Source organism: Eleutherodactylus coqui, chromosome 1 (genome assembly GCF_035609145.1).
Source record: "Eleutherodactylus coqui strain aEleCoq1 chromosome 1, aEleCoq1.hap1, whole genome shotgun sequence".
NCBI classification, from domain to species: Eukaryota; Metazoa; Chordata; class Amphibia; order Anura; family Eleutherodactylidae; genus Eleutherodactylus; species Eleutherodactylus coqui.
Window position 1 is genome coordinate 266,380,559 of NC_089837.1, and position 27,042 is coordinate 266,407,600.

At 43.9% G+C, this 27,042-nt stretch overlaps 1 protein-coding gene across 3 annotated transcripts in view; it reads left to right on the forward strand.

Moving 5' to 3' along the window:
• The window catches only part of RRAGD (Ras related GTP binding D), a 165,243-nt gene that overhangs the window by 122,078 nt on the left and 16,123 nt on the right, over window positions 1-27,042 (forward strand). For 2 of the 3 annotated variants that reach the window (XM_066608570.1, XM_066608584.1), the window contains 2 exons: window positions 5,109-5,223; window positions 8,550-8,692. In XM_066608570.1, coding sequence (XP_066464667.1) covers window positions 5,109-5,223; window positions 8,550-8,692 — 258 coding nt within the window. Of the gene's footprint in view, window positions 1-5,108; window positions 5,224-8,549; window positions 8,693-8,784; window positions 8,824-27,042 lie in introns of all 3 variants that reach the window. The other variant, XM_066608578.1, reaches the window with a different exon arrangement.

The window sequence follows — 27,042 nt, forward strand, 5'->3', positions numbered from 1 at the left end:
TAAGAAAAATGAGGATTTCGTGGACAGAGCAGAAATAGTTCTTCAAAGTGTTGAAGGAAAATACATTTTCAGTGTCCCTGCAGAAGCAGAGGAACGGAAGCATGTGTCCCAAAGAAGGCTGTCACGGAAGATAACAAGAAAGAAGTACATCAAGAAATTAATTTGCCCACAAAGAACTGTGTAGTAAGCACACAGAATCCTCTTGGATGGATAAAAAGAAGTGGCGTTGTGAAGAAGAAAAGGATAGTGATGGTTATGGGGGGATTCCCTATTGAGAGGAAGTGAGGCTACTGCCTGCAGACCTGACATATTTTGAAGACCTCGGCAGGAAGGTGAAGGAACTAGGAGCACAGGTGGTCTTCTCATCCATCCTCCCAGTGGATGGCCATGGAATAAAGAGATGGAACAGGATTCTAGAGATGAACAACTGGCAACATTGATGGTGCCGTTAGCAAATATTTGGATTTCTGGACCATAGAGTGAATTACCTATATGATAGACTCTTTGCTAGAGATAAGCAAATATTTGGCTGGTGCTTTGCTTCACTCATCAGGAGAGCTTTAAACTAGAAAAATATAGGAAGGGAAGTAAAAGGCCAGGTAAAAATATAAAGCTAATTAATACATTTGAGAACCTTGGTATTAGAAGTGGAAAGAAAAAACAAAGACAAAAAATTCAGGAGGAAAGTAGGAGGAGCAAGAGATACTGATCACAAACTACAATGTTTCTACACAAATGCAAAGAAGAAGAATTTGAGCTCCTAACACAGCAAGAGAAATATGATGTCATAGGCATCACATAAACTTGGTGGAATGATACACAAGGTTGGAATACAAGGCTTGAAGGATACAACCTTTTTATAAGAAACAGACCTATTAAAAGATCAGGAAGTATTGCATTGTATGTTAGGAAAACATTAATCTCCACAGGGATTCAAGCTTCAGAGCATGGTAGTTCTGTAGAAACGGTTTGGGTAAGAATACAAGGAGAGAACAACAGAAAGGACACCGTTGTAGACATTTTCTCTAGGCCGCCCTGGACAAGCAGAAGGTATTAATGAACTCTTTCTACATCAGATGGCCAAGCTCTCAAAAAAGCATGACATAGTGATTATGGGAGATTTTAACTATCCAGATATTTATTGGGAATCTCTCTTAGGTAAAAGTAATGGATCCATCAAATTCCTATCCGCTCTTGTTGGCAACTAAATCTTCTAAAACGTAGAAGATAAAACAAGGGGATCTGCTATTTTGGATCTAATGTTCACCAACAGGGAGGAAATGGTTGAGGAAGTATGTCAATTCTGACAGCGACATTTAAATGTCCCGATCGATGTTTGGGGGCCTCTCACTGCTCCCAGCAATAAGATTGCGGATTGCTGTGCGGTTGCTATTGCAGCCGGCGGCAGTGTGAAAGGCCACAGGGCTGCCATTGCAAATTGGCAAATCGTAGTATAAGGTGGTATTATACTGCAGGAATGATCAATACATCGCATGTTCATATCCCCTCTGGGGACTAAAATGTAGAAAAATTAGTTTAAAAAAGTTTTATTAATTAATAATAAAAAATAAAAGGTAATAAAAGTTTTTAAAAAATCATTTTGCCAAATTTATAATAAAAGAATCTAAATAATAAAACCCCAAAATCTATTTTGTATCGCTGCATCCATAAAACTCTATCTATCAAAGTAACGCATTAATTATCCCGCATGGTGAACGTCATCAGAAAAAAAAAGACAGAATTGCGCTTTTTTGGTCACTCTGTTTCCCAGAAAAAATGTAATACAAAGCGATCAAAAACTTGTATGTACTCCAAAATGGTACCAATAGAAACTACAGGACAGCCTGCAAAAAAATGAGCTCTCGCAACAACTGTTTCAATGGAAAAACAATTTAAAAAAATTAAATATCTTTTGAAAAAATAAAAGTAGTACAGTGAAAAAAACTATAAATTTGGTATTGTAGCAATCGTACTGACTTATTGAATAGTTATCATGTCATTTTTGTTGCAGTCTGTATGCCGTAGAAACAAGACGCACCCAAACATGGCAGAATTTAATTTTTTTCTATTTCACTCCACTTAGAATTATTTAAAAGTTTTTCAGTGCTTTATATGGTACATTAAATAGTACCATTGGAAAATACAGCTCGTCTTGCAAAAAACAAGCCCACATACCACAACGTTGATGGATAAATAAAAGAGTTATAATTTTTTTAAAAGGGGAGAGGAAAAAACGAGAATGAAAAAAAGGGCTACGTCAATAAGCAATACATTCTCACAATGTCAAGCAGACGCAGTTTCCTACTTACATATACGGTGATTGCATCCATAAATCCCAACCTTTTTGCAGAGAGTGATGGGTATCGCTTGGAAATATGCAGCTGCCCTATAGATTTAGCCTTCAGCTTGTTTTCTTTTAATCTTCCTCCCCAAAACATGGCACAACCTAAGCTGCACCTTCCTTTACATAAGATAAATGCAAAGAAGTCATTGATGCAGCTACACTTGGCAAACAAGGTTTCTCCCATTATTCAACAATGACTACATCAATTTTTGGACATCTATCTACAGTTTAAAAAAACTATCGTACTTCACCTCGCCCTGACAGGACTTTCAAAAACTTGACTAAACAGCTAGCCTATGGATGTGTGCTGTTTTAAATGAATAATACAAGAGGTAGAATATTATTTGTTATTCACTATGCGAGCATTGCCTTTAGCGAGTATCTCCCCGCTCGAGACGGAAGGTTCGGGTGCCGGCGCGGGGGAGCGGTGAGTAGCGGCTGTCAGCAGGAGGGAGCGGGGGGAGAGAGGGAGAGAGAGATCTCCCCTCCGTTCTGCCCCGCTCTCCCCCCACAGCTCCGTGCCCGCTGCCGGCACCCGAACCTTCCGTCTCGAGGGGGGAGATACTCGCTAAAGGCAATGCTCGCTCGAGCAATTGCCTTTAGCGAGTATACTCGCTCATCTCTATTATTCACCTTACACCTATAGTATGTTAGATTCTTAAGCTTCATAAACCTGACAAAAAAACAGCATTTGGGCATTATAGGTCTGCATGCACATATCGAAGTACAACACCAAAAAGAAGACTATACCAGACCAAAATAAATAGAAAATAGTAGCAATTGATCTTATTAAAAAAAAAAAAAGATGAATTAACCCCTTAGTGATGGCCCCATCGTAAAACTACGTCCTGCTGTTGCAGGACGTGTATGGAGGGAGGTAGCGGCGCTATCTCCCTCCATACAGCACGGGCATCAGCTGTTTATTACAGCTGACACCCGCGGGCAATAGCTGCGCTCGGCCGTTCGGCCGATCGCGGCTATTAACCCTTTAAATGCCGCTGTCAATTCTGACAGCGGCATTTAAATCCCCCGAACGCTGTTCGGGGGTCCTGCGCGGCCCCCCCGCGGTGAGATCGGGGGAGCCGTGCAGGTGTCATGGCAGCCGGAGGCCTAATGAATGGGCCCAGGGCTGCCTTAGCAGACTGCCTATCAAGCCATCCACACAGAGTGGCTTGAAAGACTGCCTGTAAAAAAGCAGTATGACGTAATGCTATAGCATTACGTCATACTGCAGGAGCGATCAAAGCAGCGCATGTTAAAGTCCCCCAGGGGGACTTCAAAGTAATGTAAAAAAAATTATGAATAAAGTTTTTTTAATTGTTAAAAAAAAAAAGTTATAAAAGTTTAAATCACCCCCCTTTTGCCATATCCATTATTAAAAAATCAAAATCATAAAATAAAAATATGTATTTGATATCGCCGCGTCCATAAAAGTCCGATCTATCAAAGTAGTGCATTATTTTTCACGCACGGTGAACGTCGTCTGAAAAAAAAAAAAAGCGCCAGAAATACACTTTTTTAGTTACCCTGTCTCCCAGAAAAAACGCAATAAAAAGCGATCAAAAAGTCGTATGTATTCCAAATTGATACTATCGGAAACTTCAAGACATCCCGCAAAAAATGAGCCCTTGCTCAACTACATCGCCGAAAAAATAAAAAAGGTATTGTGCGCACAAAATGACCGCAGAAAATAATTGAAAAAAATTTAATATCTTAAAAAAATAAATAAAAGTACTACAGCGAAAAAAAATACTATACAAGTTTGGTATCGTAGTAATCACACTGACCCATAGAATAAAAATATCAGGTCGTTTTTGTTGCAATTTGTGTGCTGTAGAAACAGGACGCACCGAAAGATGGTGGAATGTCGTTTTTTTTCCATTTCTCTCCGCTAAGAATTTTTTAAAAGTTTTTCAGTAAATTATATGGTACAATAAGTAGTGCCATTGAAAAATACAACTCATCCTGCAAAAAACAAGCCCACATACAGCGACGTCGATGGATAAATTAAGGAGCTACGATTTTTTAAAAGGGAGTAGGAAAGAACAAAAATGGAAAAAAGCAAAAAAGCTCCGTCACTAAGGGGTTAATAAAGATGAATTGTAACTATTTTCTATTAATTTTGGTCTGGCATAGTCTTCCTTTTGGTATTATTCTAGGAGCCCTTTGGGATTTCCCTTGACATTGACACAGCCATAGAAAAATCTTTGGGTATTTCTACAGTGTTCTTATGAGTTCTGCACCTATTCTCAGCGCTTGTTCTTTAGTTTATAGATGTTTTATGGTTTGACACATTTCCCATATTTGCTTACATGTGTAAAAACGTTTTATAAGGCTACTGTCACACATACCATATGCAAAACACTGCAATTTTGATCGTGGTTATTTCCCGCAATTTTACTTTAATTTTCAGTCCCAGGTTCCTGTGATAGGTGATGAGCTGCACTAAACACAGAAAAATAGAGCGGACAATACTCGAAAATAGTGGAGCTGGAAAGTGCTGTCCAGCACCGCGATCGAGCGCATGTCTGAAAGGCCCCAATGGGAGCATTATATTGTGATTACCTCGGCGTTCCAAACGTTGTGTTAATAACGGAAAAAAGCGCTTGTGTGAGAGTGGACTTAATTAATTCGTATTGCATCTATATTTCTATGTCAATAAACATAGTTTTGACAAGAATTATGGTGCCAACACACATAAAACTAAACCCATGTATAAAAAAAATCATATATACAGTTATTTATTACTATTTTTTTCTTTCAGCTTTTATCTCACCAGTATATATGACCATTCAATCTTTGAGGCTTTCAGCAAAGTAGTACAAAAGCTAATTCCACAGCTTCCAACATTAGAAAACTTGCTGAACATATTTATATCTGTAAGTAACTATAAAACGATTATCAAATAGATAAGTCCTAGAAAGACTGACTACAGTATATTGGTGATACGGTAGCTTGCAAGGTTACTTCTATATTACCGTTGCAGTTCTTTGAGATTTTATAAGATTGAGAAGGCTTACGGTCCTTTTATGGTTCAAGGCATGACACTCATTTACCTGATCCCCCGTTTACACAGATTCGGAGGGATGTATTTGAGGGAGAAGTCAGAGTACATATGATTGTTCATCCCCCATATATTTTCATCATAGTAGGTAGCACATCTTCCGTGGACATGGGGAGATATGCTGTTGAGAACGATGATTTTTTTAAGTCTGCACAAAAGATGTTGATGACTGTGTCTTTGCTCATTTGTCAGCTGAAGGGTGCAGTTTCACAGAACCAGATGAAATGATCGTTCCTATGAACATTCTTGCCCGATCATCTGGTCATGTAGAACACTCTATATGGTTCCAGTGATGTTACTATAACATGGATCTGATGCACTAGTACAGCAAAGCTCAATCCATGCATTTTGGCTGCATTAAAAATTACAAAGCTTGTGACTTATTCCAGCCCTATAATAGGTTAAAAATGTTTTTAACAAAATAATGAAAGTTGTTGATTCAAAGAACCCATAATCCAAATGAAAAATTCTAAATGTTCAGGAGTTGATATCTTCAGAGCAACCCCAGTTAAAAATTAAAAAGATTTGATTTATTTCTGGAATGTCTATCAGACAAGTAAGAAAACTCACCGGCGACATACAAAAACACATAAAAGGGGGGCACAAATCTAACGTTTGTGCGCCCGTTCAGATGGCTCGAGCCTGCAATGCCATTGGGTGCGGGGATACAGTTTAGCTCTGCTAAGCTGTCTCCCCTTCTCCCTCGCTGGCTCTCAGCAAGGGAAGGAGGCTGGATGGGGCGGGAGCTAGTGTGCTGAGCTCCTGTCCTCCTCTCCACCTATTGTCGAGAGCAAGCAATTGGAAGGGAGGGACGGGGCAGGAGCTTAGCAACTACCAAACAGTCGGCAAGGGGTGGAGAGGAGGAGAGAAGGCGGGGGGGGGGAGGGGGTTTAGCAGTCCCGCTGCTAAACTCCCTGCCTTCTCCAGCAGCTGTCATAGCCACCGGCGTAAAAGCGCCCAACCGAAATGCGCTATCTTGGCCGTCTGGGCACTTCTAGATTGTAGAAATACATGGACATGTGAACTGATGCATTGGAAACCAATGCATCAGTGGGGCAGCGTATATCGGCCTGGCATGAAAGTGCGGCCCATATACGTGCGTGTGAATCCAGCATAAGTGATAGGGGCAAAACCTGGTTTAAGGTGGGTTTAAGCCAGTTGCTTACTGTCACACTATCATGTGCACTGTATAGCACTTTAATTTGTAAACTTAATGATGTTATTCTTTAAGCCATCTATGGCAAATATTTAATTAATAGTGAAGAGATGTTGTTTTAAGACAGTGGCATGTTCCACACATGCTCTCTTAGCGTTCTAGGCTAGATGAGAGGATCTTTGTGGCTGGTATTGTTAAAGTCTTTTTTCATCACCTGATGATCAAGCAAGAACATTCTGAGGAATGTTTGTTGGCCTGATCATCAAACTGTGTGGTGCTGCACCCAATTAGTCAATGAATGAGCAAATGCTTGCTCATCGGCTGATTGCATCTTCTGTGCAGGCAAAAAAAGTGTGGGTATTGCGGGTGATACTAATCAATTTAAATAAACCAGCAATCAATTTAAAAGCAGGGTGTAACATTATCTCTCCTTTTAATCAATGCTGATACCCTTTAGCTATGTACTACGAAATCCAGCTTCCAGTCTTAGAGCTTTCTCACACGAGCATGTATCTCTTACGCATACACTATCTTGGCGTGTATGCGTGTGTAATATGCACCAAGATAGTGCATGCCACGTTCTCGCTGTGGGAGAGGCAAAATTGAAAGTCACGTAAAGTCACGTATTACGTGTGCGTAATACGCTGTAAAATGTGCATGTGTAAGAACCCTTAATAATATGTCAGAAGAATCTATAATAAGGAAAACTATTTAAACCTTCAGTCTTCTGGAGAGGCAGACGTTTTACATTGTACATTATTTGCTAGTATCTTGTTTTTTTTAAATGCTGTATATTTCTGCTTGGGCAGAAAACATTTAAAGGGGTTGTCCTGAGCCAAAACCTCAAAATTTTCAATTAGCCCATTCCCCCTGTCACCCCCCGGCATAAAGCAGCCCTTTAAAGCGGTTATAAACCGCTTCCTACTTACTGTTTAGAAGAAATAATAACTTATAAAGTTCTTCATCTAAGATGGCTCCTGTGATGTCCCAGGGTGCGTTCCACGGTGCACCGCGCTTCCAGGAGGCTTTCATGCGCGCTCCCGAGACGCCGGTCACGTGAGCAGGTGACTGACGTCATCGGTGGAGGCGTGCACTTGTAATGAATGAAACGCCGATCCAGCCACCCCATTGGCTGGTCGGCAGAACGCATCACAGCGGGAGGTGGAGTCTGCCGGAGAATACAGCAAACAGCTGTTTCTCCCTTCTCTTGACCCCACAGAACTGGCCCCAGGTACGCTGTGGTAGTGCCCGGGGCACAGTGGTAGGCGAACCATAAATACAGCAGGGGACTCAGATTCTGAGTCCCGGGCAAAGACAGTCCCCCCCAGCGCCCACAGCACCCCAGACACCTCACTTACCCAGGCGGCTGCACGGCTTGGATTGTGTTCGTCCCGGCTGGCGGCTGCTGGTCCCGTATGGCTGGTGGCTGCTGGCTGATGGTTCCGGCTGGCTGCTGCTGGTTCTGGGTGAAAGCCTTGACTGCGCCTTCACCAGTGTTTAAAGGGAGGCTGGCAGCTGAATGGCCGCCCCTGCGCGCTCCCGTGCAGTGATAGCTCGTCTGCGCATGCGCAGACGAGCTGTATCGCGCGGGCACGCTGCAGCGGCTCGTTCACAGCCGGGGGGGTACAGACTGCGCAAGCGCGTCTAAAACAGACTGCTGAGGAAGAAATTAGATGGCACCATTGCGACGGGGACGCAGAGACAGCGCGGGGACGGAGACAAGTGAGTGAATAACTTCTGTATGGCTCATATTTAATGCACGATGTATATTACAAAGTGCATTAATATGGCCATACAGAAGTGTATAACCCCACTTGCTTTCTCGGGACAAACCCTTTAACTATTCCAACTCCACTATAATCACCTCCTTTAGTTAAAAGCACATTGTAGGCTGGCATTTATGCTTGTACTTGCATACAATAGCTGTATTGTATGAGATGCCCGTAATTATTTGCATTACTCCTACTTGTATTTCTTTGTTACAGAATTCTGGGATTGAGAAAGCATTCCTGTTTGATGTAGTTAGCAAGATCTATATAGCAACAGACAGTACTCCTGTGGATATGCAGACATATGAATTATGCTGTGACATGATTGATGTCGTCATTGATATCTCTTGTATCTATGGGTATGTGTTAACTATTCTGCTTTATCGCAATCATATTTCTGTGTTTAAGTGTTTTATAACTGCCTGCTATACCTATGTTTAATATTTTTCAGAATGCCCATTAAAAGACCTCCAGAGAGGGAGACAATGTGGTACTTATAACAAGTGTAATTTTACAGACAGGTTTTTGCTGGCAAATATGTGTTTTTGACCGGTGCCAAGACCATGAAAAATGTTGCAGATATGTGAATTTTATGTATTTTATATACCCTTTCTTCACTATATTATAATTCATATCTTGTATAGGAAACCACTAACTTTCTGACATTAGAAAATGTTGCACGCATTTTATAAATTTGGCATATGCTTGTTTCATACTGAACCAAACTCCAAAGTGAAAACTGTCGAACATAAAGCATCTGATAACAATGGTATTCAGATGTTTTATATATGGGTCACATGATTTTGTATTTTCCAGCACTCAATATTCATAAAAAGCCTGAGTTTTATTTCACCATAGATAAAAATTCAAATCATTACAAAGGCAATCCCACAGCACAAAAGACTAAGCACTTGATTTGGGAACAACAGCACCAAATAAGGAGTTTAAAGGAAATTTGTCACAAGCTTTACAGTACTCAGCCTGCTACTGAGGGCAGCATAAAGTAATGACAGGCCTGTGCACAGCTTTTCAGTTATAGCGTTCTCAGTCTGCAGTGCATTAGACAGAGGTCTCACCGTGAAACAGTACTCTAATATTTCCTAGGCTACTGCAAACCATTTCAGTTATCCTGTTCTCAGTCTGCAGTGCATTACGCAGAGTTTAGGGACAGAGCTGCTTAGATAGGGAAAGTTTTACCATCGAGATCCTCTCTACAAGAACCCCAACAGTCCTTTTTAAGGCTACTCCTCACCGTGTGCATTATAGTTGTGGCTGCCTGGGAGCAGTAGTGCACCCCCCCCTTTTTTTTTACACATGTAGGCCTGTGCACAGACTTTCAGTTATAGCGTCTTCAGGCTGCAGTGCATTACACGGAGATCTCACTGTGAAACAGTACTCTAATATTTTCTGGGCCACTGCAAACTATTTCAGTTATATCGTTCTATGTCTGCAGTGCATTAGACAGAGGTTTCACCATGAAACAGTACTCTAATATATCCTAGACCACTGCAAAGTATTTCAGCTCTGCCACTGTGTAGAGCGTCTCACCATACCCTTTCCTTGGGGGGGGGGGGGGGGAGGGGTTGAGATAGCCGCAGTTACCAGCACTATCCACTGGCTTTAGAGTCTTCTCCCACTCCATACAGCCTCTCTTATCTACAAGTCTCTGTGAGCAGTAAATTACCACTAGGTATCAGCGCAAGACAGCGGGTTAATTTTTTCAAGTCACAGCATAGAGCCTCCGCTATCTACAAGTCTCTGTGTGCGGTGAATTAGCCACAGTTGTCAGCGCTGTACAGTGGGGTAATTTATTTGGGCCCTGCTCTATCCTTAATCCGCCATGATGAGGAGTAGACGTAAGGATCGAGGACGTGGACGCGGGCTTCCAAGTGAGGGTATGGGCACAGGCCGATTTCCTGGGCGTGGTGAATCACAGCTGGCTGCTGAGGGATTAGGAGAGAGGCAAGTTTCTGGGCTCCTCAGATTCATATCACAATTTTCGGGTCCGCGTGGTAGACCTTTATTACAAACAGAGCAGTGCGAGCAGGTCCTGTCATGGATGGCAGAAAATGCATCCAGCAGTGTATCGACCACCCAGTCTTCTATGCAGTCCACTCCTCCCGGACTAGGGACTGCAACTCTGAATCCTCTGTCTGCTCTTCCTTCCTCCCAGCCTCCTCACTCCATGAAAATGACATTCTGAGCAGGCAGACTCCCAGGAACTGTTCTCGGGTCCCTGCCCTGAGTGGGAAAAAACGGTTTCTCTCTCACCTGAGGAGTTTGTCGTGACCAATGCCCAACCTTTGGAAAGTTCCAGGAGTCTGGATGATGAGGCTGGGGACTTCCGGCAACTGTCTCAAGAGCTTTTTGTGGATGAGGATGATGAGACACAGTTGTCTGTCAGTGAGGTAGTAGTAAGGGCAGTAAGTCCGAGGGAGGAGCGTACAGAGGATTCGGAGGAAGATCTGCTGGACGATGAGGTGACTGACCCCACCTGGCTTGCTAAGCCTACTGAGGACAGGGCTTCAGAGGGGGAGGCAAGTGCAGCAGCAGGACAGGTTGGAAGAGGCAGTGGAGTGGCCAGGGGTAGAGGCAGGGCCAGAGCGAAGAATCCCCCTACTGTTTTCCAAAGCACCCCCTCACGACGAGCCTCTGTGCAGAGGGCTAGGTGTTCAGAAGTGTGGATGTTTTTTAGTGAGAGTGCAGACGACCGATGAACTGTGGTGTGCAACCTGTGTCGCACCAAGATCAGCCGGGGAGCCACCACTACCAGCCTCACGACCACCAGCATAAGCAGGCATATGATGGCCAAGCACCCCACAAGGTTGGACGAAGGCCATTCACTGCCTCCGGGTCACACCACTGCCTCTTCCCCTGTGCCCCAACCTGGCACACAGATCCAATCCCCCTCCCAGGACGCAGGCACGAGTGCCTCCCGGCCTGCACCAATACCCTCACCTCCACAGTCCTCACTCCATCCAGCAATGACTCTCTGCGCAGCGTTCAGCTGACGCTAACACAAGCGTTGGAGCAAAAGCGTAAATATGCCGCCACCCACCCACATGCACAAGCTTTAAACGTGCACATTGCCAAATTAATCAGTCTGGAGATGCTACCATACAGGCTTGTGGAAACGGAGGCTTTCAAAAACATGATGGTGGCGACGGTCCCGCGATACTCGGTCCCCAGTCGCCACTATTTTTCACAGTGCCGTCCCCGCCCTACACCAGCAAGTCTCCCGCAACATAAATCGTGCCCTCACCAAGGCGGTTACTGGGAAGGTCTATTTAACCACAGATATGTGGACAAGTACTGGCGGGCAGGGACACTATAACTCCCTGACGGCACATTGGGTGAACTTGGTGGAGGCTGGGACTGAGTCAGAGCCTGGGACCGCTCATTTCCTACCCACACTCAGAATAGCGGGTCCTACCTCAGTGCTGGTATCTGTGGCGTATCATACCACCTCCTCCAACCCTCCCCCCCTCCTCCTCCTCCACCACCTCCACCACCTCCACCTCCACCTCTTAATTAAGACGTGTGAGCACGTCACCAGCAGTCTGTAGTGTGCGGCGCGGCAGCACAGCGGTGGGCAAGCACCAGCAAGCCGTGCTGATACTAATCAGCGTAGGTCACAAGAGGCACATGGCCCCTGAACTGTTGGAGGGTCTGACAGAGCAGACCGACCTCTGGGCTTTCGCCGCTGAGCCTCCAATCGGGCATGATCATGTGTGACAACGGCCTCACACACATTCCATGCCTGGCCTACGTCTTCAATCTGGTGGTTCAGCGGTTTCTGAAAAACTACCCCCACTTGTCTGACCTGCTCGGCAAGGTGCGCCGCGTCTGCGCACATTTCCGCAAGTCCACCACGGACGCTGCCACCCTGAGGACCCTACAACGTTGGTTTCAGCTGCCAGAGCACTGTCTGCTGTGCGACATGCCCACACGCTGGAATTCTACGCTGCACATCTTGGCTAGGCTGTACGAGCAGCGTAGAGCAATAGTGGAATACCAGCTGCAACATGGGCGGCGGAGTGGTAGTCAGCCTCCGCAATTCTTTACTGAGGAGTGGGCATGGATGGCAGACATCTGCCAGGTCCTCGGAAACTTTCAGGAGTCTACCCAAGTGGTGAGCGGCGATGCGGCCATCATTAGCATTACCATCCTGCTGCTGTGCCTGCTGAGAAGTTCGCTGCTAAGCATAAAGGCCGACGCTTTGTGGTTGGAACAGGAGACGGTATGACAGTATGTCACTTGATAACCAGACCACCCTCATGTCTATATCTCAGCGCGTTTTGGAGGAGGAGGAGGAGGGCGAAGAGACTGCTGGCCACATTGCAGAGGGTACCCATGCTGCTTGCCTCTCATCTGTTCAGCATGTATGGGCTGAAGAGGAGGAGGATCCTGAAAGTCACCCTCCTAGTGAGGGCAGCGATGTGTTGCGTACTAGGTCCCTGGCACACATGGCTGGCTTCATGTTAGGCTACCTTTCCCGTAACCTGCGCGTTAAACGCATTCTGGCCAACACAGATTACTGGGTGTACACCCTTCTAGACCCATGGTATAAGGAGAACCTTTCCCGAAGAGGAAAGGGGTACGAGAGTGATGCAATACCACAGGGCCCATCTGACAGCGCTAGTGGCAGAAGACACAGTTCTGAGTGCCAACTAGCAGGGGAGGTGCGGGGATCAGGCAGCATGTCCAGCGCAGGCAGGGGAACACTCTCCAAGGCCTTTGCCAGTTTTATGGCTCCCCAGCAAGACTGTGTCACCATTCCCTAGTCAAGGCTGCGTTGGAGGGAGCACTGTAAAAAGATGGTGAGGGAGTACGTAGCCGATTGTACCACCGCCCTCCGTGATGCCTCTGCTCCATACAACTATTGGGTGTCAAAGCTGGACATGTGGCACGAACTTGCGCTCCACGCCACTAGCGTCTTGTCAGAGAGGGTGTTTAGTGCAGCTGGGGAAATCATCACGGATAAGCGTATCTGCCTGTCAACTGCCAGCGCCGACATGCTTACACTCAAAGATGAACAAATGCTGGATTTCCCCAGACTTCTCTTCTCCACCAGTGGAAAGCAGCAGAACCTAATGATTTTTTTCGCTGCAACAGGAGAAAAATGCATCCTCTATCACACAAAAAAAGGGGGAATTAGCTTCGTCAATCACTCTCGGATATTATTACTCCTCCTCCTCCTAAAACAGCATGTCATCATGCTAAACAGCCAATTTTTCTGCGGCCCAAAAGGTTATGTTTAAAAGTTTTTTACAATTTAAGCAACAGCGAGCTGTATCTTTAAAAAAGGTATCACAGCTGCATGGGAATCACTTTATTGTAACAACGTATTCACTGGTTTGACTCCTATTTAAAATATAACTTTTAATAATCTATATATATAAAATTGAATGTATGCGTGCGTGTCTGTTTGTCCTTTATGCGCTACTACACCATTCATCCGATCGCCATGAAACTTTGGGAAGTTGTTGAGTACACTCCTGGGAAGATTATAGGCATAGTACATTTATGCTATGATAAATGGCGCGCGTGCGTGCGTCGACAGTTACGACCCCCCCACGTAGATCGTTCGATTTCCATCATTGCCACTAATTCTCTCACTTCCCGATGCTGTAGAAACATGAAATTTGGCACGAGCATTGATCATGTCATAAATAGGAAAAGGTAATGGATTCCAGCTCGATTATTCAATTCTAAGCGCCAAAGAATTAGCGTCCAAATTTTACGTACGGAATCTAATTTTCTCGCTTCCCAATGTCATGGAAACTTGAAATTTGGCACAAGCATTGATTATGTCATAAATAGGAAAGTTAATGGGTCCCAACTCGATTATTCAATTGTAAACGCCAAAGAATTAGCGTCCAAATTTTACGTACGGAATCTAATTTTCTCGCTTCCCAATGTCATAGAAACTTGAAATTTGGCACGAGCATTGATTATGTCATAAATAGGAAAAGCTAATGGGTCCCAACTCGATTATTTAATTCTATGCGCAAAAGAATTAGCGTCCAAATTTTACGTACGGAATGTAATTTTCTCACATAGAAACTTGAAATTTGGCACGGGCATTGAATATGTCATAAATAGAAAACGCTAATGGGTCCCAACTTGATTATTCAATTCTTTGCGCCAAAGAATTAGCGTCCAGATTTTACGTACGGAATGTAATTTTCTCACATAGAAACTTGAAATTTGGCACAGGCATTGAATATGTCATAAATAGGAAAAGCTAATGGGTCCCAACTCGATTATTCAATTCTATGCGCCAAAGAATTAGCGTCCAAAGTTTACGTACGGAATGTAATTTTCTCACAGACACTTGAAATTTGGCACGGGCATTGAATATGTCATAAATAGGAAACGCTAATGGGTCCAAACTCGATTATTAAATTCTAGGCGCAAAAGAATTAGCGTCCAAATTTTACGTACGGAATGTCATTTTCTCACATAGAAACTTGAAATTTGGCACGGGCATTGAATATGTCATAAATAGGAAATGCTAATGGGTCCAAACTCGATTATTCAATTCTAAGCGCAAAACAATTAGCGTCCAAATTTTACGTACGGAATCTAATTCTCTCACTTCCTGATATATATAAATGAATGTCTGTCTGTCTGTTTGTCCTTTATGCATTACTACACCATTCATCCAATTGCCATGAGACTTTGGGAAGTTGCTGAGTACACTCCTGGGAAGATTATAGGCATAGTACAACTATCCTACGATAGGTGGCGAGCGTGCGAGCATCGTCGACAGTTATGCCCCCCAGACAAAGATCGTTTGATTTCCATCTCAAGCACGAAAGCAAAAGGCATTACGAGCAACGGGATGAGTGTTCAACCAGAAAATGATGCATCCGCCGAACGTTTCGCAAGACAATTGCTGGATATTGAGAATGCTGAGGTAAAATGAAAGCTGTGCTGTGATTGGTTGCTATTTCTTATACTGCTGAGGTAACATGAAAGCTGTGCTGTGATTGGTGGCTACTTCTTATACTACTGAGGTTGCATGAAAGCTGTGCTGCGATTCGTTGTTTTATATTATACCACTGAGGTAACATGAAAGCTGCGCTGTGATTGGTTGCTATATATAATACCGCAGAGGTAACATGAAAGCTGCGCTGTGATTGGTTGCTATTTTTTATATTGCTGAGGCAAAATGAAAGTTGCGCTGTGATTGGTTGTTATTTCTCTTACTGCTGAGGTAACATGAAAGCTGCGCTGTGATTGGTTGTTATATTTTATACTGCTAAGGTAACATGAAAGCTGCGCTGTGATTGGTTGTTATATATTATACCACTGAGGTAACATGAAAGCTGCGCTGTGATTGGTTGTTATCTAGATATATAAAAACGAATGAATGTATGTCTGTCTGTCTTCGCAGCAACGCGCGACGGGTAAGCTAGTAACTAATAAAAAATATATATATCCCCACAGAGAGAATCAAAAAAGTATTTGTGGTTAACAAAACCATAGTCAACCCGTTCTATGAGTGGTACATAGATAGTGATCGAGAAGCTCTAGTACAGTTTAAATAGAGATGAATGTTCTGTACTGTTTTTTTGAGTTTGCTCTCTGAACACTCCGGGCACCACTAAAAACTTTTCCAACGGTGGGAGTAGGAAGATAAGGAGTTATAATGTATCCCCTTACACCGCAGGACTGAGAGATTGGAACGGATAGACTACCGTCCAAAAACAACCCAGCTTATCCAGTATAGCAATGATACGAACAACAGGTAGCCAAAACCTTAGGTTTGGTAAGTTAAAGGGGTTGTCCCGCGCCGAAACGTTTTTTTTTTTCAATAGCCCCCCCGTTCGGCGCGAGACAAACCCGATGCATGTGTTGAAAAAAAAACCCGGATAGTACTTACCCGAATCCCCGCGCTCCGGTGACTTCTTACTTACCTTGCGAAGATGGCCGCCGGGATCTTCACCCTCGGTGGACCGCAGGTCTTCTGTGCGGTCCATTGCCGATTCCAGCCTCCTGATTGGCTGGAATCGGCACATGTGACGGGGCGGGGCTACGAGGAGCAGCTCTCCAGCACGAGCAGCCCCATTCAACACGGAGAACACCGGACTGCGCAAGCGCGTCTAATCGGGCGATTAGACGCTGAAAATTAGACGGCACCATGGAGACGAGGACGCTAGCAACGGAGCAGGTAAGTTAATAACTTCTGTATGGCTCATAATTAATGCACAATGTACATTACAAAGTGCATTAATATGGCCATACAGAAGTGTATACCCCCACTTTGTTTCGCGGGACAACCCCTTTAAGGTAGACTGGAGGCATTTGCTAGGTTTTTTATTTATTTTGATTTGGTTCTGCATTAGCAAACTCTGTTCTGGGCACCTACTTTGGGCTTAATCAGGGACCGTACCTGAGCAGTATAGACTGACTTTAACTAGGGTTTGCTTCCAGCCTAATTTTTGTTTTTTACATAAGCACAAGTTATTTCAAAAGTCAGTGACCATTTAAGTGCAAGCATTTAGGTCAGTGATGGGCAACCTTTTGAGCTCGGTGTGTCAAAATTCGCAAAAAAAACGAGCATAACTCGGGCGGTGTGTTACTTCGAGAAAAAAACCATAAATTCGCGATATATATTGTTTAAATAACAAAAATGTATAACTGTAATGTATAACTGTATTTAATAAACCCAAAACACCCATAGAACAGGCCATCGCCTCTCCCAGCCTCCTCCTCACTTATCTCAGCAATGATGAGCCCCCAGCAGTAACAGTGCCCCCCACAGCAACCCCCAGCAGTGACAGCTGCCCCCCACAGCGGCCCCAGCAGTGACAGTGCCCCCCACAGCGGCCCCAGCAGTGACAGCTGCCCCCCACAGCGGCCCCAGCAGTGACAGTGCCCCCCACAGCGGCCCCAGCAGTGACAGCGCCCCCAGCAACGACAGCGCCCTCCACAGCACCTCCCCAGCAGCGACAGTGACCCCCAGCAGCGACAGCGGCCCCTACAGCAGCCCCCAGCAGCGACAGCGCCCCCTCTACAGTGGCCCCCAGCAGCGACAGCACCCTCCACAGCAGCCCCCAGCAGCGACAGCACCCTCCACAGCAGCCCCCAGCAGTGACAGCTCCCTCCACAGCAGCCCCCAGCAGCGACAGCGTCCACCACAGCAGCCCCCAGCAGCGACAGCGCCCACCACAGCGCCCCCCCCCCAACAGTGACAGCGCCCCCCACCAGTAACTGCCCCCCACAGTGGCCCCCAGCATTACCTGCCCCCCCACAGCTACCCCCAGCAGCAACAGTGCTCCCCACAGTGGGCCCCCAGCAGTAACTGCCCCCCACAGCGGCCCCCAGCATTAACTACCCCACACAGCAGCCCCCAGCAGTGACAGTGCCCCCCACAGTGGCCCCCAGCAGTGACAGCAGCCCCCCAGCAGCGACAGAGCCCCCCAGCAGTAACTTCCCCCCACAGCGGCCCACAGCATTAACTACCCCCCACATCAGGCTCCCAGCAGCGACAGCGGCCCCCAGCAGTAACTGCCCCCCACAGAGGCCCCCAGCATTAACTGCCCCCCACAGTGGCCACCTCAGCAGTAACTGACCTCCACAACGGGCCCCCAGCAGTGACAGCCCCCTCCAGCAGTGACAGTGCCCCCCGAGACCCACGTACCCACCCCATCCACATCCTGGAAGCTCTGCTCCTCCTGTGCCCGGCGCGCCACTAGCAGAGATGATCTCCGGCACACATTGTGACGTTAGTGTGCTGCCGGACACCTCCTCCCCCAGGACGCTCTCGTGGAACCAACAGGTAGGAAACGTCGGGAGCGGGGGAAGGAGGGTCCCGGCTGCACATTGACATCACAGTGTGCACCGGGATCAGCGCTGCTAGTAGTGCTGGTTAGTGAATACCAGCAGGGGAGCCACGGCCCCTGCTAGTATTCACAAACGGGGTGAGCGGCCACGTGTCAGCGACTATGGCTACGCGTGTCAGTGCTGACACGCGTGTCATAGGTTCGCCATCACAGATTTAGGTTGTACTGCCGGACTGTCTCTGTGATAATCTTAAAGGAGTTGTGTCATGATTGAAAGTTATCTTATATCCCCAGGATAGCCTATAACTTTCTGATCTGACTGTTACAGACCTTGTAGATCAGTCCAGGAACCAAGAAATTATGAAGGGTAGTATTTCCTATATATGAAGATGTTTAAAATATCTTATAGAAAAGAATCACAAAAACTTGCATTCATTATTTAGTTAATTTGAATAATGACAGTGGAAATTTGCTTTTCACTGAAGTTCTCATTTAAAGTGTGCTCACCTGATTAGAGAACAACTCTAAAGGCTGGATTCACACAGGTTATATTCCAGTGCAGTTTTGTGCATCTTGCAACTCACAGAAATGCGTGAAAAATAGGCATGAAAATCACATGTTCAGCGATGCGATACGATTTTCTTGCAAATTATATTGCACTTGCAGTGAAAATCGCACTTTTACAAGCGCGATATTGACCCAAGTAACTCAAACCAATATTGCACTTGCCCATGTGAATTTAGCCTCAGACTAGACAACATGCAACTCAGCAGCTATAGCAAGTCAATCTGGTCAGTCTTTTCAGCTGTCCACCCGAGATACTATGAGTATATGTAATTGTAGTTGAACTGTGCTTATTAAGATCACATATGATTTCCATTTACAACCATTTGGTTCCATTTAGGATTGTTGAATCTCAAAAGTCAACTGCAACCCATGCTAATGAGTAGCAATCTATGAGCAGCAACATTGAAAGCTTATGCAATATGCTTCATAAAACTGTGCTCAGTGAGCTATCATCCCTATAGGGACCAGAGATAAAACAAAGCAATAGAGTAAACCTTTGGTAATATGATTTTAAGAAATACATTTCCCTGCAAATGTGTCAGGCATTTTCCTTCTCTAGTAATTGTTGAGCAACGCCCTCTAGGGGTAGAAATTCAATACAACTACAATACGACTTCACAATATTTTTTAGCTGCAAGCAAAGCTAGAAGTTGCTTATGTAATAAAAGCTTTTGCTGCTGCCCATAACTATCTTTATAAAGTTTTACATATGAGTATCATGCATAAAATGGACCTAGACAAATTGGAAATTGGGGTGAAAATAGGTGGAAGAAACATCAACAATCTCAGTTATAAGGCTGACACAATGCTGCTTTCAGAAACAGAAGCAGGTCTGAAGCAGCTGAAATATAAGATTAAAACTGAAAGTGAAAAAATGGGCCTCTACCTGAATTTAAAGAAGATGAAAATTATGACAACTGCAAAAAATGGCCAAATTCAAATCAAAATCGACAATGAGGCCATAGAATGCATGTAAGACTTCATCTTCCTTGGCTCAAAAATTGACTAGGCTGGAGAATCTATGCCATAGATAAAACATTGGACCTCAGCCTCCACCAGCCCCAAGAAAGATTTATGGATCAATTTGCTCTTTTTTTCAATTATTTTTGTGTTTAACCCCTTAGTGACCAAACCTGTTTGCGCCTTAATGACCAGGCCAAATTTTGGAAATCTGACCTGTCACTTTAACATAGAATAACTCAGTAAAGGTTTTGCATATCCAAGAATTCTGACATTGTTTTTTCATCACATATTGTACTTAATTTAGATGGTAAAAATAGACCGATAGAATTTGTCTATAATTATTGGTAAAAGTTTTTTAAAAATTATATTTTTTTTCACATTTTCAACCGCAATATGACAAATATGTGCAAACATACTGTACAATTTTTTATGAGATATGTATTTCCATCTGTTTAGTTTATTCTGGAAGCGCATTGAAAAATCTTTAGTGTTTTTTTAGACGTACAAATTTAACATTATTTATTAACATATTGAGGAACATTTTGTTTTCCTACACCAAGCCAAGATTGCAAAGGCTGATAGATGTCAGAATAATAGATGCCCCCACAAATGACCCCTTTTAAAAAAATATACACCTCAATGTATTCACTAAGGGTTGTCAGGAGTAGTGTGACCCCACTGTTTCTTTTCAGGAGTTAATGCAATTAAGAGGAGAAAAAATAAAATTTATATATTTTTGCAAATATGTCATTTTAAGGACAGTTTTTTTTTCTATAGTGCACATGAAAATGATGATTTGCACAGCATAATGTATACCCTTGTGTGTCCTGTTTTCAGAAACATACCCATTGTGGCCCTAATCTTATGTCTGTATGCACAACGGGGCCCAAACTGAAAAGAGCAGCCAGTGGCTTTCAGAACAGAAATTGTGCTTGAAGGCGTTTTAGGCCCTCATTGCAAGCCCTTGAGCTGCTAAAACTATAGAGAACCCCCACAAATGACCCTGTTTTGAAAACTAAACCCCTTAATGAATCCATCTGTGTGTGTACTACATATTTTGACCCCACAGTTTTTGAATGAATCTAAGCAAAGCAAAAGGAAAAATCACGGCTATTAATCCTTTAAATGATGCTGTCAATTCTCACATCGGCATTTAAATCCCCCGAACGTTGTTCGGGGGTCCCATACGGCCCCCTTGTGGTGAGATTGGGGGAGCCGTGCAGATATCTTCTGAAAGGCCCCAGAGCTGTCTGAAAGGCCCCCCTTAGCAGTCTTCCTATTAAGCCATCCCCATGGGGTGGCTTGATAGACTGCCTGTCAAATCGCAGTATGACAAAATGCTATAGCATTACGTCATACTGCAGGAGAGATCAAAGCATTGCATGTTGTAGTCCCCCAGAGGGGTTTAAAAGAAAAGTAAAAATAAGATCAATAAAGTTTTATTAATTGTAAAAAAAAAAAAAGTTATAGAAGTTTAAATCATCCTTTTGACATATCTATAATTAAAAAATCTAAATCATAAAATAAAAATACATATTTGGTATCGCCGCATCTGTAAAAGTCCGATCTATCAAAGTAGTGCATTATTTTCCCTGCACGGTGAATGTTGTCCGAAAAAAAAATTAAGAATGCCAGAAATGCACTTTTTCAGTTACCCTATCTTCCAGAAAAAAATGCAATACAAAAGGGATCAAAAAGTCTTATGTATTCCAAATTGGTACTATCATAAACTACAGGACATCCCGCAAAAAATAAGTCATCACACAACTATGTCGATGGAAAAATAAAAAAGTTATTGCGCGCAGAAGATGGCGGCAGAAAATAATTGAAAAAAATTAAATGTCTTTGTAAAGAATAAAAAAGAGTACAGTAAAAAAAAAAACTATACAAGTTTGGTATCGTTTTAATCGCACTGATGGATAGATTAAACATATCATGTTCCAGTTTATGCGCCGTAGAAACAAGATGCTCTGAAAGATGGCAGAATGACGTTTTTTTTTCATTTTACTCTACTTAGAATTTTTTTTAAGTTTTTCAGTACATTATTTGGTACAGTAAATGGCACAATTTAAAAATACAACTCGTCCTGCAAAAAACAAGCCCTCATACAGTGACGTAATAAATAAAGGAGTTACGATTTTTTTTTAAGGGGGTAGGAAAAAACTAAAATGGAAAAAGAAAAGGGGGTAGGAAAAAACACAAATGGAAAAAGAAAAGGGGGCAGTGTCATTAAGGGGTTAATACTGAAAGTGTTAGTCCATTTTAATAAATAATGTAGGAAAAATTGTAGAGGGTGATGAGGAAAAAGCAAATCTTTTATAGTTTTTTTTCTCCAGTGTATTCAGAGAAAAATTAAATGTCAGCAGAGATGCAAAGTGATAATGTAAACTCTCCCGTAAATGTCACCAGTTTAACCCAGGAAAAAGTGCAGAGATGTCTTAAAAAGATTAAAATAGACAAATCACTGGGTCCTGATGGCATACAACCCCTTCCACCAACCCCCAATTCTGGTTTTAACTCCTTAGGGACCAAGTACGGTGAACATATGGCGCTTAGACCTAGGGTTTTAACCGCGTTTTACTTCTTTCCAAGCTACATAGCGCTTAATGAGCGCAATGTACTAAAAAAGTGAAAGTGGAAGTATTACTTCCAGTATGTGATTGATCAGCTGTGTTAGTGGCTATTGGCACTACAGGGTGATATTTTCCCCCATAACGTGGACTGCTATGGATGCCCCTGCTACAGTGGAAAGTATGACTTTATTTTTCTTCAATTTGAATGGCCCCCAGATGTCTTATATTATGTCTTGGGGAATATAGATAGTAGAAAAAAAGTTACGAAAATAGGTTAAAAAAAAAAACTACAAAATAAAATAAAAATATATACTTAAAAAAGAAAATGATCCAACACTGACACCAACCATAGAATCATAAAATGGTAGAGTGTTATGTCCAACCCCCTGCTCAGTGTAGGATTTTACTAAATCATCCCAGACACAAAAAAACTAAATCATCGCCATATCAAAATGTCTGAAACAAAATGAGGAACCCATTCCCATACTTTATTTCAGAATAAATATACTAATTTTAATCTCAAACAACTACAAATAAAAAAAAATCTTTTGTTTAGCTTTTTACCGCAAATAAAACTAAGAAAACAGAAAAAAAAAGTCAGTATAAAATGATCTAAAAAGTGTGTGATCCTTTGGGACCAAAACACCCTGTTCCTTAAGGGGTTAAGGGAATTAAGTAATGTGATAGACAGACCATTGTTTCTTATAGCTAAGGACTCAATAGTGACCAACACCACACAGAAAGATGTTCTTTACCGTAAGAGCAGTGCATCCGTGGAACTCTCTGCCTAAGGACGTGGTGATGCCAAAATCTGTAGAGTTTAGGAGGGGATTGGACTACTTTTTCGAACACTATGATATTACAGGATATAGACATTAGGTGACCAGTGGGTTGTTGATCCGAGTTTCGGAGTTAGGTAGAACTCAAATGTTGATCCAGGGATTATTCTGACTGCCATTATGGAGTCGGGAAGGAGTTTTTTCCTCCATAGGATATAAATTGGCATCTGCCTTGTTGAGTTTTTTTTGCCTTCATCTGGATCAACAAGGAGGGGGTGGCGGGGAGAAACAGGCTGAACTAGATGGACATTGTCTTCATTCAGCCTAGTATACTATGTTACTGGATTGGAAGCATAGCTAATGTGGAAAGGGGTCAAAAGTGAACCTGGAAACTACAGGTCGGTAAGTCTTACTTCCATTGTAGATAAAATGTGTGAAGGCCTTGTAAGAAATGCCATCCTGAAGTAGCTCAAGGAAAATAGCTGTATAACTTGGGCAGAGGAAATACATGTCACAATTACACTAAATGGGAAACCACTTGGACACACTAATATGGAAGGACTTGGGGATTTTAGTTAAAGGGGTTGTCCCGCGGCAGCAAGTGGGTCTATACACTTCTGTATGGCCATATTAATGCACTTTGTAATATACATTGTGCATTAATTATGAGCCATACAGAAGTTATAAAAAGTTTTATACTTACCTGCTCCGTTGCTGGCGTCCTCGTCTCCATGGTGCCGACTAATTTTCGGCCTCTGATGGTCAAATTAGCCGCGCTTGCGCAGTCCGGGTCTTCTGCTTTCTTCTATGGAGCCTCTCGTGCAGGATGCCGGCTCCGTGTAGCTCCGCCCCGTCACGTGCCGATTCCAGCCAATCAGGAGGCTGGAATCGGCAATGGACCGCACAGAAGAGCTGCGGTCCACGGAGGAAGAGGATCCCGGCGGCCATCTTCACCGGTAAGTATAGAAGTCACCGGAGCGCGGGGATTAAGGTAAGCGCTCCGGTAAGCTTTCTTTAGGTCCCTGCATCGGGGTTGTCTCGCGCCGAACGGGGGGGTTGAAAAAAAAAAACAACCCGTTTCGGCGCGGGACAACCCCTTTAACTGGAGGCTTAACTGGAGCAACCAGTGTCAGGCAGCTGCTGCCAAAGCAAATAGGATCATGAGGCTCATTAAAAGAGGTCTGGGGGCGAATGACGAGAAGATTGTTCATCCACTGGTTAGACCACACATGGAATATTGTGTACAGTTATGGGCACCGGTACGCAAGAAAGATCTATCAGAGCTTGAGCGGGTACAAAGGCGGGCAACTAAAGAAATAAACAAAATGGATGGGCTACAATACCCATAGAGGTTATCGAAATTGTGATTATTTAGTTTAGAAAAGAGACAGCTGAGGGGTAACCTAATAACCATGTATAAATATATCAGGTGTCAATACAGGGATCTTTCCAATGATCTGTTTATACCCAAGACTGACTGTAACAAGGGGGCATCCTTTGTGTCTAGAGGAAAGGAGGTGTTAAGTTTGTGCTTCTGGGACCTGTGGTTCTACAGATTCTACACACCTTCACAGTTAGGGGTTAATTGAGCTGTCTGGGTGTGGTATTCTCCACCAGCCAATCCCCCTTGTCTGCTGCAGATAAATATCAGCAAACTCTTGTGAGAGATTGCTGGTCATTCTAGTGCTTTACTGTTGTACCCCATGTTTAGCCCACTCAGACCTGGTGTTTGCCATGCTTGTCTGTAGTGTCCCCCTCTACTCCCTTGAAGAAGGTGTGGGCACCCGCTGTCCCTCCTTGCGTTCTGGAGTAATAGGCTGAACTGGATGGACATGTATCTTTTTTCAGCTTTACATACTTTAGAACTATGTTACTATAAAACATGAAGAAGGCGTAGGGGACATGTCAGTGGTGGTAGAGGTAGTATAGGACTGGCCAAGTTGGCACTTCAAGCAGCTCCCACTGAGGCAAGAGCTCTACATTCTGCCGGTGGCAAATGAAGCCTGCAGCCAAGTCTTAGAAGTGGTTCTGTCCATGTGTTACATCCACAGCACGCAGAACAGGTCGTACAGTGGATGACATAACATGTCTCAAGTACCACCACTTCCTCTTCCTCCCAGTTAAAGGCACACAGCAGTCAGTCTGCAGCAGTTGACCATGAGCATCCCCTCTCTACTTCAACCAATGTCAAAATCCCTGCACCCTCCAAAGCAGTCTACATGGATCAGTTTGATGAGCTGTTTGATGCTTCAGTGCCATGAATGTCGGCCAGGCAGTCCAATCAACCAGAGGGAGAAAACCAAGACATTGAATGCACTGATGCACAACCATTTTTTTTCCTCCAAAGATAGGGTGGGAGAGCACCTATGATCAGCTCTTCACAGGCAATGTGTAAATGGAGGTGCCAGGTCCTAATGCTCACTGTGATATAGAGTCCACTGAGGAGGAAAAGGACAATGAAGAGGAAGAGGAGGTAGAAGATGATGACGTGCTTGACTCAATATGGACAGACAGGGAGAGTCATCATAGCAACTCTTAGGGGGAGGATGAGGCAGACTTTGCGGGGAAGCACCATGCTAAGACAGAGAGTAAGGTGTTGCAGACAAATATAAGGGTGGTATCATCACCATCAGCTACTACTAGTCACTGCAGCACCAATATCAGGCCCACAGCTAGGGCTGCTCACAGGATCCGTGCAGCCTGGGCATCCTTTGAAACTGCACATGATGATAGAAGATTGGTCATCTGTAAGATCTGTGGTAAGTGTTCAAAATGCGGCAAGAACGTAATCTACGGTAACTCAACACAATATGTAAAAACAGTTACCTGCAGTCTTGGAGAGCCTAGCTGAGCCAGAGGACAAAAAGTCAGCCTCATCCTGCTCTCTCTTTTGCTGTTGTAACTGCCTCTTCCTCCATCTCCCTCTTTGTTCATGCAGTAGTCTCTTAGCACAGAGAAGGGGTTTTGTGTAGAAGAAGTAGATGTCTACTTCAGGCCTCTCCTCTGCAATTTATGATTGAGCTGCAGGCTTCAGAGCCAAGAATGCGAGATGGAGCGAAGAAGTTGAACCATCACCATCTTCACCGACATTGACATCTACTCCATGTCCCAGGTCAGTAGCCCTCCATCCTCGAGCTATGGAAAGGAAAAAAAAAACACCCCAACCATCCATGAGCCCAGAGCCTGAATGCAAGCAATGCACAGCTGCTTGCATTTGAAATGCTGACCTTCAGACTAGTGGCCACAGATGCCTTCCACAACGTGATGATCCGTGCTAACCCACAGTACCAGATGCCCAGTCACCATTTTTGCCTAAAAAGCCGTTCTTGCCCTGCATTGTTATGTGAGTGATAATGTATCGCTGGCATTGAAGAATGTTGTCAGAGGCATGGTGCACCTGACCACAGACACGTGATCCAGCATGCATGGCCAAGGGCGTTATATATCCTTAACAGCATATTAGGTTAATGTCCTGGAGTCGGGGAATGAAGCTGAAAGTGGTGGTCCACGTTTCATCATACCCCCAAAAGTTATCGGACATTCATGCTTGTCTGTTCTCTCCTCAGCCCCCCTTCTCCAAAAATTAAACTATTCTAAAGCACAAGAAACAGCTGTAGCTCCACAGCTTTTCCTTGGGGAAGGCCTATGTTTTGCTGTTCTGTTCACCTGGTAGAATTTGTCCTTTGCTTTTAAAACAAGCACCATACCTACTGTCTCCCTTTGAATAATTTTTGGTAACTCCACTGCTTTTCTTTTTGAGGAGGAGCAGGAAGTCCATGCTTGAGTGTTGTGTTCACCTTGTAGAATTTAGGACATTGCTTTTAAAACAAGCAGCACACCTGCTGTCTTCAATGGAGTAATTTTGGACCTATGAAACCCTCTAGGCCTTCTTTAGTTTTCAGTGACACCTGTGTGCTACAATTGACCCCTATACAATTTTGACCAATATTTGGGAAGAGCACAGTATTCCTTAGATTTGTGACTGTATTCCCATGTGATTTGGGAGGCTTTGGCTGCAGAAGGAGGACATTAT